Below are 20,191 nucleotides of genomic sequence, written 5' to 3' on the forward strand. Positions count from 1 at the left end.
CTCACAGCAAGAAGCTTCCTCTCCTTTCCAGCTTAGACTTTCCTGGCTTCTTGAGACCACCAGCTAAGAAAAGCAAGGATGTGTGACGCTTTACAGAACTTTTTGTGAACAGCCCAGGCAGTAAATGTTGCAAATAACTCTATTGGCAAATGAGCTTATGAAAAATTCTAATGTATTTGCCTTTCAGGTGGAGGGGAAGAGGGTTGAAATTTCATCTAACTTATGTTGTTGTTTTGGCATTTGTTTTTAAAGAAAAATGTTCAAGAAACTGAAATATCATTAACATGATACTCTGTTCCATTAAAATCTTATAAATTTTTAATGCTGTCTCCCTATAAACATTCAACTTTGAAATGTCTGAATAAGGGCAGGGGAGGGAAAGACACAGATGATTTGGAAGAAATTAAAGATTTATATTTAAGCAAGCCACAAGATACTATATACTCTCATTTCCATTTGACTATTAAAAAATATTCCTCAACTAGGAAAAATATAAAGAAAGAAAACATTCCAGAAAAAAACCCACAAGCTAATAATGCTAAATAGACAACAAAAGATGAGGGCATAGATTTCACTTTAAAGATTATATTCGGTTTGGTTTTCATTCAACAACGTTTTTATTTACGTAATTTTCAAAGTGGTGTAAGTAAATTTCTAGGCAGGTAAATTTTTTGCATAACTATTTCTTCAATTTTCAAAGTTAATGTATGCTAAGAATATCAGAAGCTATTTCATTAGAATTTCTTTATAATCTTGTCAAAGTTATAAAAATTAACAACTCAGATGTAGAAATGAAAAATCAGTTATACCATCTAAAAAAAAAAATCCAAATTGAGCAAGAAATAAAAATACACTTTACTGAGGAACACCAGGACAGTTTATAAAATTCTTTATTCCTATACTCTTGATTACACTAATTTAAATCTTTTCATATCAATGTATATGCATTAATTTTGCTTAGGTAGATTTTATTGCTATTAATAAACATATCATACTGATTCAGGAACCAGTCCTCTTGAAGCTCATCAGATAGTCACTAACCTAGTTTGCATGTCAGTACTGTTACTTTCTGAAGCATTTTCTCTGTACTATTGAAACATGAGACAAAGAAATTCAGTTTATGTCTCCATCAGGTATCTCTGGAACTCAAGAAATCAGCTTTATTTTAAGCTATGTAAGCAAAGCATTTTGGGGTTTTTAACAATTCTTCTTTTAGAATGCCTGTTGGGGTAAAAGGCCTGGTAATGGTAAGGACACAACTGAAATTCAGAGATTTACAGTGACTTGCAAGCTAATGATCACCAGCTGGATCCAGAGCAACTTAAAACATACAGACTTTTATTGCTATCCTATTATGAAATAAAATTGCATTAGCTTAAACCTACACATCCTGTTTTTCTGACTGGAGCATCCTAAGATTTCCTAATCAAAACCATGACTGAAATAACAGGAGTTTTCCTTCCCACAGAGCACTCCTCCAGGAGAGCTCAATCTGGCAGAAGCCCAGTGCTGTGCCCCAGGAGGACAGATCAGACCTTCCACATTGCTTTAAGGGATAACTTGTAGTACTATCAGTACTTCTTACACTACTCTGGTTCTAATTTAAGATGTTCTTCAAGCAGCTTGAGTCAGAAACATAAGTTGAAAATATTTTCAGGCATATGTTTGGTGCATTTCTTCCACACTGATGAATTTTTTCTGAACAAAGTCCAACTGTATACATGTAAAGTCTTGTGGCATGGAATACAACTAACTTGCAATTATTTAGAGCCAAATAGCTGCTTTAATTAAAAAAAAAATCCAAATAAAACATCGCAGACAGCACAAACCAGTGCGTGGGTAACATCCTCTGCCAAAAACCAGTAATGCAGGCTGATATGTAAGCTGAACCATGTCATTGATACCTGGACAACCCTGTTCAGACAGCTTGAACCAAACTGACAGAACATGAAAGCACAGATGTGATAGCACAGAAGGGAGGGAGGCATCCAGGAGATCAGGAGTCACTCTTCTCTCACAGTTCATTGACGCAGCAGTCATTGCCACCCGAAGTTATCAAATTTATATCTCTCTTTAAACTTAATTTTGCATTTCCCATTCTATTTCCTTAGGTCCTGCTTTGAGTCTGCCTCTCCAAAATGGGGCAAGCTGCTTTTCAACTCTCCCCTGTCAATTTTAATTCCCCTACCTCTCCTTCTTATTCCTCCAGAATAGGGTAGTAAATCTTCTAAAGTATTTCTTTATAATGTCTCATGATCATCAGCCACCATTTGCAAACCTGCACTATTTTTTCACATAATGAAAGAAACACATAAATCGTGTTTCCACAGTGAACTCAAGGAATGGGAAATTACACCAGCAAAGGAGTGAGACCCTGCTGCAGGCAGCCCTGCTCTCCCAACAGCTGCAGAAGGGGTCAGGGTCCTTCTTCCCCTGCAGCTTTCCTCACAAGATGGCACTAGAATAAATGCTTAGGACAGGAATGCCAGACTGTAGCAGACAGGAACTTCAAAGCAGAACATGAATGTAGCTTCAACAGATGAGTGCCTCTCTGTTCCTACACGGAATTCAACAAACTGCTGATGCTTGCCACGTCTGCTGCTGCCACGGCCGGTGGCTGTCTCTGAAGAAAGGAATGCCAGAAACCTGTGCTTTCAAGTGCAAAGTGCTGCACACACACTTGGAGCTCCCACTGTGTGCTCTCTGCCTCAGCAGGTGTTTTTAATAGCGTTTCTAGTCAGTACCAGGTGGATTTGATTGCATCCACTTTTAATGTCAGGATTTTGAGCACTGACTCCAACATTTCTATTAGGGGAGCAAGCACTTCCAAAGGCATGGGAGAGGCAAAGCAGGCGGCAGTGAGCCACGAGATGCAGATACACGTGGCACAGGTGGCACAGGGCAGGGCTGGCAGAGCTCAGGCACATCATTAGCTGGCTTAGAAACATCAGGAGGAGCCTCCAACTTGTGTCACTCAAAGACTTCTCTTTAAATGACAACTGAAAATTAAGGGGTAAAAATATTTCCTGCAAGCAAGCAGGCAGGAACTGACAGAACAGGTGTGCAAAGACAGATTCTCACCCCAGTTTCTGAGTTCCCAGCTTGCTGGCTTGAAATAGAAACTCAGACCTTGCAGGCATTCAGTCTCAGAGTTTACAAATTTTTATCTTATCATGAAGGACAGGTACACTTAAAAATTGACAAGATCTTCTAGCCTTTCTAGCCCTTATATCTACTTCCATTAGTTCTTCTCCATTTCTCCTCTCCAAAACATACTGAATATATAAAAAAATAAAAATTTCTGTATGAATTCAGTGCTTTGCAGCAAGGATCCCTAAACAACAGTTAACTAGATCTTACAAGTTGCTGACTCTAGAGCCATGACAGCATGCCCCCTCATATTAAATCATTACGGTGTCTGGGTTGATGGCTGAGTATATAATTTGCACTAAGTTTTGGCCAACAAATGATCTCATCAAAGGATGTTAATGAAAACTAGCTCTGCTCAAATCTACCACTGCTAGCCAACTACAAAAGTTTTGCCTGAAGAAAGTTACAAATACATCTCAAGTGGAAAATGTAAAAAATACTCTCAATAGTCTCTTCTGAAGTAAGCACAGTTTTCAGAAAGACAAAAATAGCTTTTGAAGACCTTTTATTTTATATTCACCTATCATGGCCTTCAGCATTTTCAAGCTGAAGCCTTGACTCATGAATCAACCTGATACAGTTAACTCAGACTAAGGAATGTATTGGAATTAATTTTCCTGTACTTGTACAGGTTTCTTCTTGATACAGAAGAGTTAAAAACGATGGCTTCTTAGAACAACATAAGCACATACAGATTGTACTGGAAGGAAGTCCAGCTGAGCAACAGAAGCTTTAGATAAGCTACTACAAAACGAAAAAGAAAAAAAAGAAGTAAGCATAAACGCCTGTTTAAATGTGTTGAAGCTGCAGAGCAGAAGAGAGACGTGTAGGACAGACATTTCTATTTGACCAGAAAAGTTGTGCTGCTTCAGGAGTGTTACCCTGAATTTTCTCAGGAGACACAACCTGTCTGTATGCATACTGTATTTCTTCTAAAAGCTCATCTGTTGGTGAGTCTTGACTATGACAGCACTGTTAACCAGTTCACTTACATTTATCAGTAATGGAAATTTGTCAGAGCCAAGCCTCAGGAATCTGATTCCGCTTATACACAGCCAGTGGTCGACTCATCAGCACCAACAGGCAATGAAATGCATTTGATTCTTCTATTTTTCTAAAAGAGCAGAGCTCTGATAGCCCTGCTCAAAATAAACTCCCACAACTGCATCATTAATTTCCCTAGGATAATCTGCCTCTGTGATTTTTTGAACAAATAACAGCTAAGCAATGAATTCTGCACACCAATAAAACCAATGGGGTTTCACACAGTTCCTCAGTCTTGCCTTTTATTGAGAGTTTATTGATCACCTTAAAAGACAAGGGCAATTATGCCCACATTGTTGCCATTGAGCAAACACTTGAAGCACATAAAACTGCCTGGTGATTTACAGGAGAGCCTAATGGCATCTGCTTTTGCTCAGCTGGCAGCAAACCTTTCTGCCTTCATGCTCCTGCCAATATTTGTGTAAAAGCCTTTTTAACACCCCAGTAATTCTGTGTGAAATATGATCTAACCTTATGATTCATAAAATTGAAAACATATTAGAACTCAAAGTGATAACACCAAAGTAAGACCCTGCTGATTCTTCTATAAATGGGACTGACATTTTACATGGGAACTATCATGTTATAAATAATGCCACATTATAAAATCCTCACAGTACCTTATTTATGCTTTTTAAAAGACAATAGTTGATGGAAATATTTTAAATCAAAAAAGTTAAAATTATCATTACAGTAATATTTCATCAATAACTCTGTCAAGAAGAAGCAATAGAAAGAGTTTTAAGGTCTCCAAACTTCAGAAAGCATTAAAAAAATAAATTTTAAAAAAGAGGGAATAGAGGAAAACATTTTCTCTCCTTCTTCAAAAGTTTAGAAGTTATTGAAAAACTAAAATGACTTGTAAATGAGAAATACACATAACAGGGCAAAGATCCATTTAAAAACTACATTGCTTGAGAAAAATATGGTCCTGTTTGGAACTCTTCATGCATTGCTACACTTTGAACCAGTATGCAGAGCTTTCAGACTAAAGTGGACCTTGCCTGGGATGGCCAACTCAATGCAGGATTCTCTTACACTCAGCATTAAATGGTGAAGAATATGACAGTGACAAGGAAGGAATTTCTCACAGCCAGGAAACAACTGTTTAGAGAGGTCTGTGGTCTGTAGTCCTAACAGATGTTGTGTCACTGACTCATGTTTTGGTGCTAGTAGTAGGCAAAGACCTCAGTCCTGAAGCCTCTGAATGGCACCTCTCAAAGGTTAACCTAATCCTAGACAGGAAAAAAAGCATCAACAGCAAAGAAGTGTTGCCTTCAGTTATCTACACATTTCAAACACAAATGATGGATTGTGTTTACAAAATCAAGCCATTGTTTTCTGCTCACCATGCCAATTTCAGGAGAACCTGAAGACATTGGAAGGAAGGTCTGTGTTCTAAGTTTCCTGAAAATTGTATATTCCATTTTTGGGTGGGTAAAAAACCTGCTAGCTATTTGTGCAAAACAAAGGTAAGACTTCACATTATTATAAAGTGGAGTAAGATTTTCATCCAAGGAATGAAGGCCACTTCATAAGGATTTTTCAAAGACTTCAAATGGAAATAAATATTTCTACAAAGCCCCACATGTGAGTTAGGAAGTCCACCCAGAAACAGAAGGCAATGCAGGCTTTGAAGAAGTCAGCAATGGTCAAGCAGTAATACAGTGTAGGCTTTTCCTTCATTTAGATTATTCCAGCTCTCTTTATACTAAGTGAAAAATGGTCACCTGCAAAATATTAACCAGATGTCCCTCAGCATAATCTAGTTCAGAAGTTTCCATGTCTCTCTGCAGGACCTCCTTTTCTACTGTAACTCAGGGTGGATGTGGGAGTAGGTGCTGTGCTATAAATCAGATCACTGAAATGATCTTAGGTTGAAGAAAAACCTTGCAGGCCAAAAAAGGCAATTGTTGTAGAGCCTGTTTCTACAGACAAATGGACAAGTATGAATCAAAATCTGAGAAGTTGCCCCACCAGGTATCAAGAGCCCAGAAGATTCCTAAAATTACCATTGGGGGCAAAGAAAATGCATCATGTAACTATGCCTATAGCAGAACTTGAGGCTGTGGAAGCCTCCTAACACTTCTCAGCACCTCAGGAACTCGATGGAAATCTGACTGTTCACTTAAAGGAAGGATTTCACAGATTTTTATTTTTTTTCTAGTTGTGACTTAATTGGAAACCATGCACCTTTTTGTTTGTTTCTCTTAAGAACATACTTGAGAGCAATCTTTTTTTTTTTTTTTTTTTTCCCTTAAATTTTAGCATGTAGCTAACCTCACTGGAATCCATTTTCTGGTCTGAGGCAAAAATAAAAAAAGCAGAACCTTGTCTACAGAAAGATTAGGAAATAGTGACCATAAAGCTTCAAGTTTTGGCCAGTGACAGAACTTAAAACTTTAAGATAAAAATTTCTTTAAACCAACACCAAGGGACAATTAAGGAATGACACATACCTTATCTACTGGGAGGAAGTCGTTTTCAACTTCTATTGACCTTGGTCGTAGCTTTATTGGTTTGTCTTTGAAGATATCTCCAAAGCCAACACCTTTGACCTTTTTGGGTTGGATTGTCGTGCCTCCATTGGCTCCTTCTGATTTTGTACTGCAAGAGTCACCACCATCACTCTCAGAGCCTGTAGCATCTTTCAGGCCTGTGAAAAGGAAGGATGGAAGAAGGTGTGAAGCTCACTATTTTCAGATCAGATTGTGACTGGAAAATGATCCCTCCCACCATCCTCTTGAGGAGAACAAAGCCACAAGAAACAGGGAGAGAAGATGCTTTCTGTGCCATGCACTCATTTTTGACTTTGAAAAATGACTTTATTTCATCACATTGGTGTACTGGTTAGAAATTACACCAATCCACAAATCCACAAAACATGCATACTCCAGCATCAAAACTTCACAAATGAGAATGGTGATTCCTTGAGTACCAAGCAAATCCTTATTCCTCAGGCAAAACCTCTTTGGAAGAGACCTCAATAAAAGAAAGAGTTAAATTCAGTTGTGAAGCACCTATTGTATAAAGCCACTTTAAGCTAACAAGCAGTCAGATCAGGCACGCTGTAACTTAAATCTGTGTGACTTAAGCCAATTACACAATTAGTAGCTAAAGCTACATTACCTAACTGGGAAATATAAAGCTGAAAGCTGTTCAAACAAATTTGCAATCAAATAAGCTGCATAATATGTTCCCTGCTGAAAATTAAACCTCTTTGCAGCATAGACAGCCTCATAAGAAAAGCAACCATGCACACTTTCCTCTAGGAATATAACAAATCAAAACTGACATTCTGATTTGCATTATTTCTTTCAGTGAATAGGAAAATTTATCTGCATTTATCTGAAAATATCAGCTGCTCAAATAGCAAAGGCCACAGATGCAATAAGGTGATGTTTCAGCCACTTTACAGAAGGGTGCAGCATCAGGTCAAACAGCCACTGGCAGCAAAAGTGACCCACCAAAGTTTCCTTCCCTAGACCACTTAAATCTGTCTCCCTACATTAACTGCTTCCGGGAAAACCACAGCAATTGCTGCAACTACAGCACTAATCCTACCTAACAATAAGAAGCTCAAATCCTCACATTTCCCTTACAAGCAAACTCATGATATCATAGATGTGGATCTCACAAGTCAAAGAAAGAAGAATTTCAGATAAGCTTTTCTTCTTAATTACGTTGATATCAAGGTCAAAAAAAGTGACTGCAATTGATTTTCATCATAAAAGGCTGACAGTACAGATGAATCACAGAAAGCAGTCCTAAGGCCTCCAGGTACAACTTCATGATCCAGGACATGAGAGGCTCATCTGTTAAGTGGGTTTCAACACCAGGGTGCTGCTAGGAAATGAAATCAGGAATTACGTATCAGATCAGGACTTTTAGCCAAAACCAGAAAACCTGTGATATGCTGCACTGAGATTTTCTGTATCATTAATATGAAAGGAGTGTAAAAGCAGAATTAGAGAAAGTTCCCAATTAGAAAAAAAAAGAATGACAACAGACCAAGCAAAATACTTTGTCTTTAGCCTCTTGAGTGGCTACCACACCTTTTGTTGAACATCAGGAACATTTCTATTTCTTCAGATATTCAATTCAATTCAAATAACACTGAACAAGTTATTTGTTACATAAGCTGTGCAGGATTGCAATTTAAATTAATATTAAATAATTACATTACAATACTTTTCTTAAATATGCAGAATTATTGATTTCTTTAAGTTTTCTTTTTCCAAGAAGGGCCTGGGTGACAACCTCAAATCTGGTTCATTATCATATTTTTTATGGTAGTTAGAATGGTAGCATCTAAGCAAAGTATATCCTGTGCACTACTTCTCTTCCAGACCTCAGGAAATCAGTAACCAGGGAATTTAATCATTGACTGTGATGCTGCTTGGTGCTCTGGAGGGCAGGAGAGGAGTGCTTATCCACAGCATAGCCATTGTACAGTTTCCAGCAGAGGCACTCGGAGATGCAAGGGTAAATTAAGCCAGACAGGTATAAATCTCTTTGGGCAGTGTGGGCAAAGTCACTGCCCCTTTCTCGTTCCCTCCCCTTGCTCTGACTTGGGCAGTAACTGAAGAAGCTGTAAGTTCTACCAGCTGGACCTTCTCCAGATTTGCAAATTATCAATCACTGGGGTCCAGCTGAGATAGAAGTTAGAACCAACTTAATTTACCACTTCTAACTGCAAAGACAATGGCCAGCAATTGACCATAATGAGTACAGAGCATCCACAAAAACTCAAATTGTAGTAATCATCACCTTTTAGCTGAACAAAATATCTTGATAAAGAAAATTATGGCAAAGGTTTCTACTGTCATCCTTGCCAACATCTCAAACTATTCTGTGTGGAAGGAAGAGTAATGAAGACACCTCCCTGCAGAGGTAACCCATAAGAATCCATGACTGTTCTTAGCCACTTCCTGAAATTAACAGAAAAGCTATTTTAAAATAGGCTATTAAAATAGGTTTTATTCCCTAATTGTGGAAGAAGAGGATCTGGATTTTGGTCAGTGGACGGAATTAAAATATGAAAGTAATTGCAAGAATTACTCAACAGGTCTCACATGGACTTCAGATCTTTGAAGCTGACATGAAAGAAAGATCAGAAACCTCGAGGGGATCCAACACGAATAAAGCTTTTGTTTCTTTCTGGGTCATCGCTTGTTTATCATCACAGCATTTTCGGCTTTTATGACCATTCTTCTGTGATGAAGCTTCACACTTCATATCAGAAGCCTCACCTCAGGCTCACAACAGATTTCCCAAGCATCACCCATCTGTGCTTGATGACAACCCAAGAGTTGCTCATTGTCTATACTGCCGCAGAATTGTCTCAGCAAACAGCTCTCAAAATGAAAGCAACATAGGAAATAACTTTTTTTGCTTCTTTCCTTTTGTTCTTTTTTTTTTTTTTAATGAGGACAGAATGGACTGAAGTGGAATGGCCTGTCCAAACTAAATTGCATTTGAGTGATCAAATACAAAGCTCCTTCTAAGTTAAAAACAGTTATTCCAGATCAACTGGGAAAACAACCTAATTTAATTATTTTTGACTGACCCAAACTGAGGAGTTCTCTGTACTTAACTAAATAAGTAAGAATAAAAGCCCTGCATGTGCTCTTATCACAACATGACTGGGGTCTAGAGACAAAGGGGACAAAAGACAAGAACTGTATGCAGTGGAAACTGTAGAACAAATCAGATAAAGTGAGGATCAGTGAGTGCAGTAACATTAAGAAAGAACAATGCTCTACCTGAGTACAAAACAGTCCTGCAGAGAATAGTCTAATGTGCTCTTACTATTAAACACACGCTCTCTTACCTTCCTGTCCAGGTACATGAGATACACTCTTCCGATTTGGACAGATAAAGAACTTGGAAGCAAGGATTAGCAACACTATGCCCACCGCTGCCTGACAAATTCTCTCCTCATTTATTTTTTCATTGGGTTGTTCCCTGATACATATATATATATATCTGTGTGTATAAATATATATATGTGTGTATATATATGTGTGTGTGTATAGATATATATATATGTCAAAAGATATGTATCAGTATATATCTATCAGCAGTCCTCTTGGTGCATCTGCAACCTGGCTCAGGTGGTCTTTCCTCTTAAAACCAGAAAAATGTTTACCTTCCAGTCACACTGTGTTTTTGGTTTTTTTCCTTTTTTTTTTTTTTTTTTTTTGTTTGTTTGTTTGTTTGTTGTTGGTTGTTCAGATTTTCATGGAATTTTTTGCCAGTACTGCAAATAGCTTAGTGGCAGAACACAGCTGGCTATTTAGTTTCTCTGAAAAATAAATGTAGCCCATGGACACAGCTGGGATCTAAGCAGGAACCCAAGTGAGACAGATTGTCAGATTATAAATATTAAGTATGAAATTTTCTTCATGGAGAGCTATTGGGGAGGTCAGGCTGCTAAACGAACATTAAAATCTGGAGTGAATTTCAGTGGTCACAGTCCCCATCTCTGCTGACCAGCACACCCACTGAAACAGCTGTGGTCTACCACAGTGATGGACTTGATCACAAGGGTGAGGCCAGCAGCTCAGCAAACTGCTGTCCTCAGAAACTCTGAGAACATCTTGCACTTATTGCAAGCCCAGCTATTAAGTACTTCAATAAAGCCAGTATAGAAAAAAACTACAGTAGCCAGGCCTCTCACTATTTTTTGCTACTTTTTTTTTTAACAGCAACTTCTCTAGAATCTATCAGCTTTCTGTCAGCATTTGGAGAGCTGACAAGCTAAGAACATAACATCAATAAGGTATTCACTAAGATGCTTACTATCACATCAGTCTTAATAGCAGGGAAGTTTTTCAAAACTTTAATATTTCTCAGGACATATTTCTCAAGTCTTTTGGGAGTGTCACTTCAAATTTCTGGCTCTATAAGTAAAACCACTATTATTTTACCTGGATTTATTGCTGCTGAATCATCTGTAGCACCACAAGGTAGAGCTCAAATCTAAGCACTGGTTGCATTTTTCTAGTAAGTTCCACAAAGTCTGAACAAGGGCATCATCACCAGCGAGAAGGTAAAATCCCCAGGGGCCAACTGCTCCCAGCTTTTGGCTGGAACAAGATATGGGTCTACAGCTTTTTAAAAACACTCAGAATTTTGATTCTTTATTGATTCATGCTCCTTACAAATGCAAGCTCATTTAGTATTCAAGAAGAATAAATTTTCTCAAAACTGTCTGGAGGAATTTCGCACTTCACACATTTTTTCCTCTATGGGTTTATAAGAGAGATTCGTTTCCTCAAGACATTTCAAACACACCACACTCCTGCTATAGCAGTTACAGGTCTTTTGAGAGCAACATTCTGAAATGTACCAAAACAGATTAGCTCAAATAGGGATTAAAAAGAGACCACAAAATCAGACTTAATTCAGCAACGGCCTCTCAGAACTGTGTTGGCATCAAACCAAGGTTCTAAATCAGAAAGATAGTTAGGATGATAAAGGGCTGTGTAACTAAAGCTGTTAAAACAAAAATAAACAGCTGTGGTAAAATTAACTCCATTCAAAGCAGGAAACAAATTGTTTCTGAATAGCTTAAAATGGCAGGGGATAAAAGGAAATACATTCCAAGTTTACACAGCTTTCTATTTTGAGCTATTATTTGGCAATTTCATTTTTGTTCTTTATTCTGGATTGTTCTCTCTGCTGAGCAAAAGATGGACCACTGACACAGTAAAGGCCAGTGGTGTTCTGACCCTCTAAGCACTTCTCAGCTGTTTTAAGTGATGAAAGGTCATCTGTTCAGAGGCACACACCTGAGACAATGCAAAGGATCTCCTGATTTGGTATGGCAGCCAGAGAGAAACACTGCCAACTATGGTTAACAGAATAAAGAAATTTGTAAATGAAACTTATTGAGATTTTTTACTTTCATGGAAGGGAAGGAAAGTCAAGTAGAAATAAGTAATTTCCTTCTATTTAGAGAATGATAGCACAGAACACTTGGGTGACCAATCTGAATGACAAAGGAGGTAACATGGTAACTGCAGCAGATGAGACAAGAACTGTCTTTCTTCCTTTTCCTCACATACTGGTGAACACAGAACAAATACTCACATCCTAATACCAAAATCCTGTATTTGTTGAAGCCATCCCCAAAACATTTCAGTGTCATAAAAAAATAAAAACCAGAAAATGAAATTGGATTCTAAACACTACTGTAGAAGAAAGACATGTTGATTCTTCTTAAAGATTAATAAATTCATGCTTTCAAAACAGAAATTTATGCTTCTTTACCAAGAGTGATTATACATGTACAAATAGCTGAGACAGACTATCTCAATATTAGTAATTATTTGTTTTTCTCAGTCATTCCTTGAAAAAATGTAACTGTGTCAGCTAAACATTTTGTCATTTGCTTTCAACATGCTCATTTTCCTTTGCATAACAGGTCTTGCCACAAAAGAAAAGCCCCAAGATTTCTATGCTTGCCCAAGTGGTCATGCAAGGGGAAGAGGAGCAGTGCCCAGCCCCACGTAGCAGCATGCATTGAGGGCAATGCAGCACAAGCATCTTCTGCAGCACGAGCACAGAGCATCAGTACTGAACTTGGTGGCTTCCCCACCTCCCCACCACTGCCCCAAGTACTGTAAGAGCAAACAGGAACAACCATTTGTTCAGGAACTCTGCAACTGTAGACAAACATTGTCCTCTTCATTTGGAGACTTTTTTCACCACCCTCACCAAGTGAAGGCACGTTATTTCATGTGGAAGGAGAGGTAAGCAGCCACAGCCAGTAGGGTTCTTTACCTGCCACTCACCAAGCACGAGTCTTTTGTGAAATTCATGGAAAACCACTTGGCAGTGGAAATCCCAATCAACAGAAGGATGTAACATTTTACCCCTGTCAACATAATTTTTCCACACATAGCAGCCAATCCCATGTCATCAGTACATTTATTCTCCAGCACATAGGAAGTTTATTTTTTATCATGAAAATTTTCCTCTCCCAATTTTTTAATTTTTCTTTCTCAGATGTTATTTTTCATTGCAGCATCTGTAGCACCTGTGTATTTGATACAAGCTCTTTTTGCAAGCAATTTGTAACAAGGTGAGATGAAATACAAAGTTGTAATTGTCCTCTCTTCAGAGCTGTTAAAATCCACATTCAGGTTTCTCATTTAACTTTGCTCACATTCTGACACTCCTAAATAGGATTTTTACAACATCATAAATACATCAGCCATATTGATTTCTCAGAACTCTGACCAGCCATAATTCCTCAAGAATTAAGGGGAGAGGGACATAAAAAAAAAATAAAAAAAAAAAAAAAAAAAAAAAAAAAAAAAAAAAAAAAAAAAGATAAAAAAAGGTGGTGGATCAATAGAAAACACAAAACGCAATTGAGGTTACTCACGAATGTTTCTGTTTCAACGATCCTGATCTTCTTCCATTATATCTAATAGCTATTACTGACAGCATTGTGGATCCACATATAAGGAAAGAGAGGCAAATATTTGTCAAATCAAGCATTTTATCTGCACTATTCCTTAGTCACTGCATCTTTGAAGAAAAAGAAAGCGAAGCAAGAAAGAGAAAATAAATCAGTAAAAATAAAATCAGAGATCCAAGAAGCATTGTTCGTGGAAGTGCAAGAAAGTTGCAAGATGAGAGAAAAGAGGGCTGTGATCAACAAAATGACAAGTTTTTTGTTGCTGTGAGTCTCTCTTCACCCAGCATATGCAGCAGCAAAGATTTTCTGACAGCAGGTTGATGAGCAGGATGCCAAAGGAGCTGGAATTGCTGCTGAGCAGACCCTGGCATAGCTCATGACCAAGAAAGCCATGTCAGCATCTACAGGCAAGGCCAGGTGTTTCTGCAGGAGACAGTCTTGCATATTGCAGTGGAAGGTATCTCTAGAAGCAGCAACTAATTCAACAGCTATTACAGGCTTTGGTCAAGTAAGAAAATTTCTTTTAAACACAGCAGCTAGAAAATGGCTTTCAAAATAAAAGTATTTAGCACTGAGCATGTGTTTGTGAAGTAAAAGCTCTAAGCTTGATTACAAAGTTGAGCAACACTTCATGCAACATGATACAGGTGAATCCAAGCATTGCCTAGGCATAACTAATCTAAAGTTATGAATTGATTCCAGCTTAATTTAGGGAAAAGTCAGCAAGCTGAAATTAGAGCAGCTATGAGTTGTTTTAATAAGTCTTCCCTAAATGAAGACAATTCTGTGGAATGTCTCCAGATAATTTTCACTGGAGACATAAGCTCATGGACATTTGCCTACAAATATGGACCATAGAGGAGATATGAAATGGAAGGAGCTGGCTGCACCATCAGCTGGCTTGCTCAGGAAGAGGATGATGAGTAAGTTGGCAGGAAGTGAGCTGTAAATAGATGGAGCAGGGAGGGTAAGGGACCCTCCTTTTTGTGCATTAGTTTAGGCAAGATCATCTTTGACAGTAACAGTGCAAACCCTTGTTTTGCTTAAGACTTCCCTGGATGAACTGATTTTGTGTATTACCCATCCCTCAGTCCCAGCCCAAAAAGCGACAAACAGGCTGTAAGTGGAGCTGAACATCTTTATGGAGAAAGTAACACACCTGTGCAGCATGAAAAAACGTGCAAGTCTCAACCAAATGCCAAGGGAGGTAGAATTAAACCTCCAGGTAAACCAACTCCAGGTAGTATAAACAGATATCTTTTATCAACTTTAAAAACAAAGTTTAGATGGGTGTTTGCCCAGAGCAATGTGAGAAAATCTACTGTGGCTTAAGCTGTCTTCTTGCAGCTGGATACCAAGCTTTCCTCTAGACACCCATCTAGACACTGATTTCCTGCACACTGAAATCAGTTTGATGCAATTTCCTTTCTGTGACATGGCACAACCTTGACTCAGTATGATTAACAAGAAGAACTAAATGCAGAGCTCTAGCACAAAACTGTGAAGGTGACTGAATTCTTCAGTTATGTTTACTTTAGATGACCTGAGAAGAGGGGAAGGATGATTTGGCCCTTAATGAAAAGCAGGCTCTTGGAAAACTGTAATGTTAGGGGAGCAGTACCCAGTAAGAAATTAAGGGCTCCAAAGGCAGACTTTGCATCTGATTTGAAGCTTCATCCTAAAGCCCAAAGTCGAGCATACTGAAAATTAACTTTGTAAATCTTTATTATGTTCATCGGATGGGTGGATTAGAGGACATGATGGTCTAAGAACTCTGCAAGAAGCATGAAATTTGAGTGATTGATAAGCAGTCATGGAGATATAAGCCAAGAAGCAGCACAAAAATTTGAAGACCACCAGCCATATGGTCTGCTCCAGCCAGAGTAGGGGCTTGGTTGGAGCTTGCAACAAGCTGCAAAATGAATTCTGGTAGACAAGAAGATAATTTTCCATGAGGAAATACTCAGAGCTGCACACATTCACAACACTTTTTGTTCAAAAAAAGGATCAGATTTGTTGAGAAAAAAAAAATATGTAAGGTCACATATGAGAATAGAATAATGCCACTTCAACTGCTTCATCCTTTGCTCTCAACATGTATAAGACAGAAGTCCTCAGAGGTAGAAGACCAAACAGTCCCAACCCATAAAGGAGGAAGAAAAGCAGCACAGCATGGATCCTCTCAAGAGAAAGGTCTCTGGGGCAAAAGCAGATGCCAAAGCTAGCACAGCATCCTGTTCACTGGAAGACAGGACTGAATACTTTGCACTTAGTCACATCAAATGTGAATCTTTTAGCTGGATTTCTCCATGAGGAAACAGGTGGAAGGACAGATTTCTGTCTTCCCTGCTTCCTCTGTATTGCATCTGATGCAACCATTCTCCCTTTTTCTGTATTACCAGGGCAGTAAAAGAACATGAAAAGCAGGATGTGCCCTTCTTTTAAAAAGCAGAAGCCAAAAACCTGAACATGAAATGAAAATAGCTTTATATCTTTTACTCTCCTTGGCAGAAAAAACATATCAGCCAGAATGCTGTGAGTAATAACTGTCAAAGACAGAATGCCAAATGAAGAGCATGCAGTGAAGTAAAAATAAATTTTAAAAAATCACCAGAAAAAGAAAACTTCAAACAAACACAAAATACCTTTTAAGAAAGCAAAGCATACTTCATGAGTTCAACAATCACAATAGGAACTTTACTTTTTAGTGCAGATGGATTTATAATTCAAAACTTAATGGTGATTATCAACTATATTCTTGTTTCCAGTGGCAAGTGATGGGACTGAATGGTCTTAGATTCAATCCATAGCTGAGACTTAAACATCCAATATAATTCACAATTTACAATGAGGTGGGCTCATACACACACATTGTATGGACACAGAACACACACGTGCAGGGGAGGAACAGATGCATTCTCACTGCATTAAGGCTGGGCAGCTCATCAGCAGCAAACTGACTTCAGCTTACAGACAGGTATGTGCATGTAGAGTAGCCAGAAGTGGGTAGCAGTGGCACAATTTACAAGTGTAGATAAATCAAACCAGTTCAGGGACTGAAGCTATTGCTGGATGATTTTGAAGCACACTCACTGTTATAACGTCTGTAGCTGTCAATCTTTGCCGGTGCCACTCTGTACAGAATTGTCCCTTCAAAGGCAGATTTTCCTGACAGCAGGCAAGAGAAGGAAAGACAAAAAGAAGAGAAGGGGCAGGGTGGGGGTAAAGAGATCGAATGATGGTAAAGAGAAGGGAAAGGAAGAGGTTTTAATCTGTATTTTCAGTCAGTGATATTTAAAAGCCTCATTAGCAAAATGACGAGAACATTAACAAACATATCTGATTGTACATGAAGTTAAAATATTCTTACTGCATGTATGTCAGATAACAGAATCTCATGATTTTGCTAAAGCTGTTATTTAAATGTCCAACAGAATGCATTCTTCTTAGGTTTGGTCTGTTGTCCAGCAAGTTGTGAGACTTACTAATAAAATTATTTGTCTGTTTTATGCAGCCTTGCACCAGGGAATCCTGAAAAATATTATTTCTGCAATGATGTACTCAGTGGCTCAACATTACTAATGCAGATGTAGTGCACTTGAACAAGCACAGCTGACATCCAAACAAGGGAATGAAATACTCATATTTCTTTAATGTACCAGGATCCTGTGAGCATCAGAAATACTGCATCTTTCCAAGATGACTTATTAGAAATATTTTGGACATGGGAGCTGGTCTTAAACAGTGCTTAGTAAAAAGGATAGGATATGAAATAATACCAGAATAAATTGATTTTTCAGCTAAAAGCTTAATCAGGTGTAACTTGGTATTGACATTAACAAAAGTAAAATTTTAAAACTAAGTGGGAAGAAGCAAAACAACAAAAACCAAATCCCACTTCCCATCTTAGATATTTAAGATAATATTTTTATTACAAAATCCATCAACTATTTTTGTTTTCACTGCTAGTGAGATAGCTCATACACTGATATTTAGAACATGAAATTCAAGTGAAGGTAAAGGCATGAGCAGCTGAAGTGTTTTGTATGTCTGGTTTAAAAACCCAGGCAATCCCAAGAATATACCAATACCAGCTTGTTCCAAATCTCCCCTAGGTATACCATCACAAAAAATGATGTGTTTGGTAAAATTTTATAGCAAAATAGCCAGTATATGTGAATTGTCCCAACACAATCACACCCAGTTTGGTACCAAGAATGTGTGGGATTTTATTCTCCTGTATATCATTCTGTTGGACTTTCAGACAATAAAAAGCTATACTTATTTACATATAAAAAGCTAATTCTTTGTTTTGTTCTTGCAGTTTCATTAATAACAAAATGTTTTCATTGCCTTAATTTTATGTAATGAGGAAGTAAAAATGCTACAAATCCATCTTTACACTTTCTTTTTACAAGATACCATTAAAAGAGTGCTATTAAAACAGTCAAACATCAACCCACTGCTAAGAGAAGAGTAAGTTAAGCTTCGTGACACTGTGGAGAGCCAGAGAGACAGTAATGGAAATCTAAAGTTTTAAGAACTCAAAATAGAGGAGGTTTCCTAACTGAAGCATCAGCTGATGAGTCTATCATCAGTTCCAGCTCCAGCAGCCAGGACTTTTCCTGGGTCATCACTAACAGGTTCTAAAAACTGTTGATAGATACCATGAGGCCCAGCTATACCTCAGGCAACACACATCAGAGACAAGATACAAAAGGCCACCTTTCAATGCTGTCATGACACTGCTGTGAACATGCTAAATGCTTTTGGAAATAACCTCCTCGGTGTTAAATTGTGATTGCCCCAAATAGAATTTTTTTACTACATGTCAACTTTTTGCTTCTCAACAGGCTTTATTGACTAGAAGTGGTATTGAAAATAGTCCTAAAATTAATACTGTATCTCTGAGAAATATGGAAAATAATCTTATAATCCATGTATCTAATATAGTAATAAATTGATAATGCCTACTACTTGCTCATGCTATAACAGCTGGGCCAAGAAAAGTAACATTTTAATTTCAGAGCATGCTTTAAAGAACAAGGAACTCTGTTTACTCTAAGAGTATCTGATCCTGTTTGTACTTACATTCCAAACTGCACCTTTAAAGACATGAAATTTAGCAATCACCGTACAACTGGGATAAATACTTTAAAATCAAACAAACAACCCCCCAAATATTTTGATCTTTTTTCCAGCCTGCTGAGCACTCATCATCGAGGGGAGGGACAGGTTCCCAAACCCATCCAAATAAGGGGCAAGTTAAGTCCCACAGTCAGAATTCAGAAATATTTGGCACTTCCAAAACTAGCTCCAGGCATTTTCAAAAAAGGAAATTTTTGCTCTGAATAAGCTTCTGAGATTAGTCTATTGCAGAAGATTAAAGGAAACCAAGATAATTTCTTCTGGCTGTTTACTCTGATCTGCCATAAAATTTACATGGACACAATAAAACCAATAAAATCAGACAATATTTTTCTCTCCACTGGAGCTGGTGTAGACTGTAACAGAAGGACAGAGAAATATGGGGTTTTATTAGCTTTATTCCTAAAAAGCCAAGTTATATAATTTTTCTCTTCTGTATTTCTTTCACTTTGAGTTCACCAAAATTACATTTGCCCTTCAAAAATTCCCTTTATAGATGGTCAGTAAAATGTGATTTAAAAATCAAATTAACTAAATTTAACCAAGACATGAAATTTAATTATTACTTAAAAATACTTGTGTGTTTGCACAGTTCTCCACATATCCTGTGATATTTTTCCAGGTCTCACAGTAAATTAGCCAAGCATTACCTTATCCATTTTACAGGTTGGGCTGAACATTTCAAGGCTGCTGCTCAGGATTGCAGAGCCAAACCCCAACCCTTTCTAGGCTCCTCTAAATGCTGAGCAGAACCTCGGTGGCTGCCCAAGGTCTGAGTTCAATGCCTGGGTACACCCCCTCACCCAAGTGCCAGCTTCATAATCTAGAATTCATATTCAAGGTTTCCACCTTGCAAAGCCCTGTGATACTGATGTATTCAAAGTTTCCAGACAAACAAAAAGGAGTAACTGCAGATTTAAGGTGCTGTCACATCTTGTCATCCATGGAGGAAGGAGCTGATCTACAGGAATGAACACACATCTCTTTGAGATGCAACCTAGAGCATTTCAACAGTGCTACAAACCTGAGGGCCCAATCTTCCAGGGTTTGCTTGTTCATTTTTTATTTTACTACGTTTTCAGACTAAACATGGATGAGATTATCATTCCTAGTCAATTGTGTAAACTTGTTGATATTTTTGAGATCTCATGGAGATTCTCAAATCCAGATATTCAGTGTGCCTGAACAGAGCCTCATGAAGCACTATGTGTTAGAAAGCAACAGCTGTATCATTCACACAAATCATACATAGAAAAAATTGAATTGATGCATATTGCCCATAGTTCTCCTATAGGAATGCAATTCTTACATTGATGGTTTTACTTGAAGGAAAAATAAAATTAAAATCCCCATAAACAATCTCAGCATTCCTTGAGTCACTGTCTCTCTCTCATGAGGTTTACAGTGTTCTTTTGT

At 37.9% G+C, this 20,191-nt stretch overlaps 1 protein-coding gene across 4 annotated transcripts in view; it reads right to left on the minus strand.

Annotated features, from left to right (window-relative positions):
* SH3KBP1 (SH3 domain containing kinase binding protein 1) overlaps positions 1 to 20,191 on the minus strand; it is a 206,146-nt gene that overhangs the window by 71,412 nt on the left and 114,543 nt on the right. For 3 of the 4 annotated variants that reach the window (XM_056501773.1, XM_056501858.1, XM_056501940.1), the window contains one exon: positions 6,654 to 6,850. In XM_056501773.1, coding sequence (XP_056357748.1) covers positions 6,654 to 6,850 — 197 coding nt within the window. Of the gene's footprint in view, positions 1 to 6,653; positions 6,851 to 16,720; positions 16,796 to 20,191 lie in introns of all 4 variants that reach the window. The other variant, XM_056502024.1, reaches the window with a different exon arrangement.

The sequence above is a fragment of the Oenanthe melanoleuca genome, chromosome 1 (assembly GCF_029582105.1).
Source record: "Oenanthe melanoleuca isolate GR-GAL-2019-014 chromosome 1, OMel1.0, whole genome shotgun sequence".
Lineage (NCBI taxonomy): Eukaryota > Metazoa > Chordata > Aves > Passeriformes > Muscicapidae > Oenanthe > Oenanthe melanoleuca.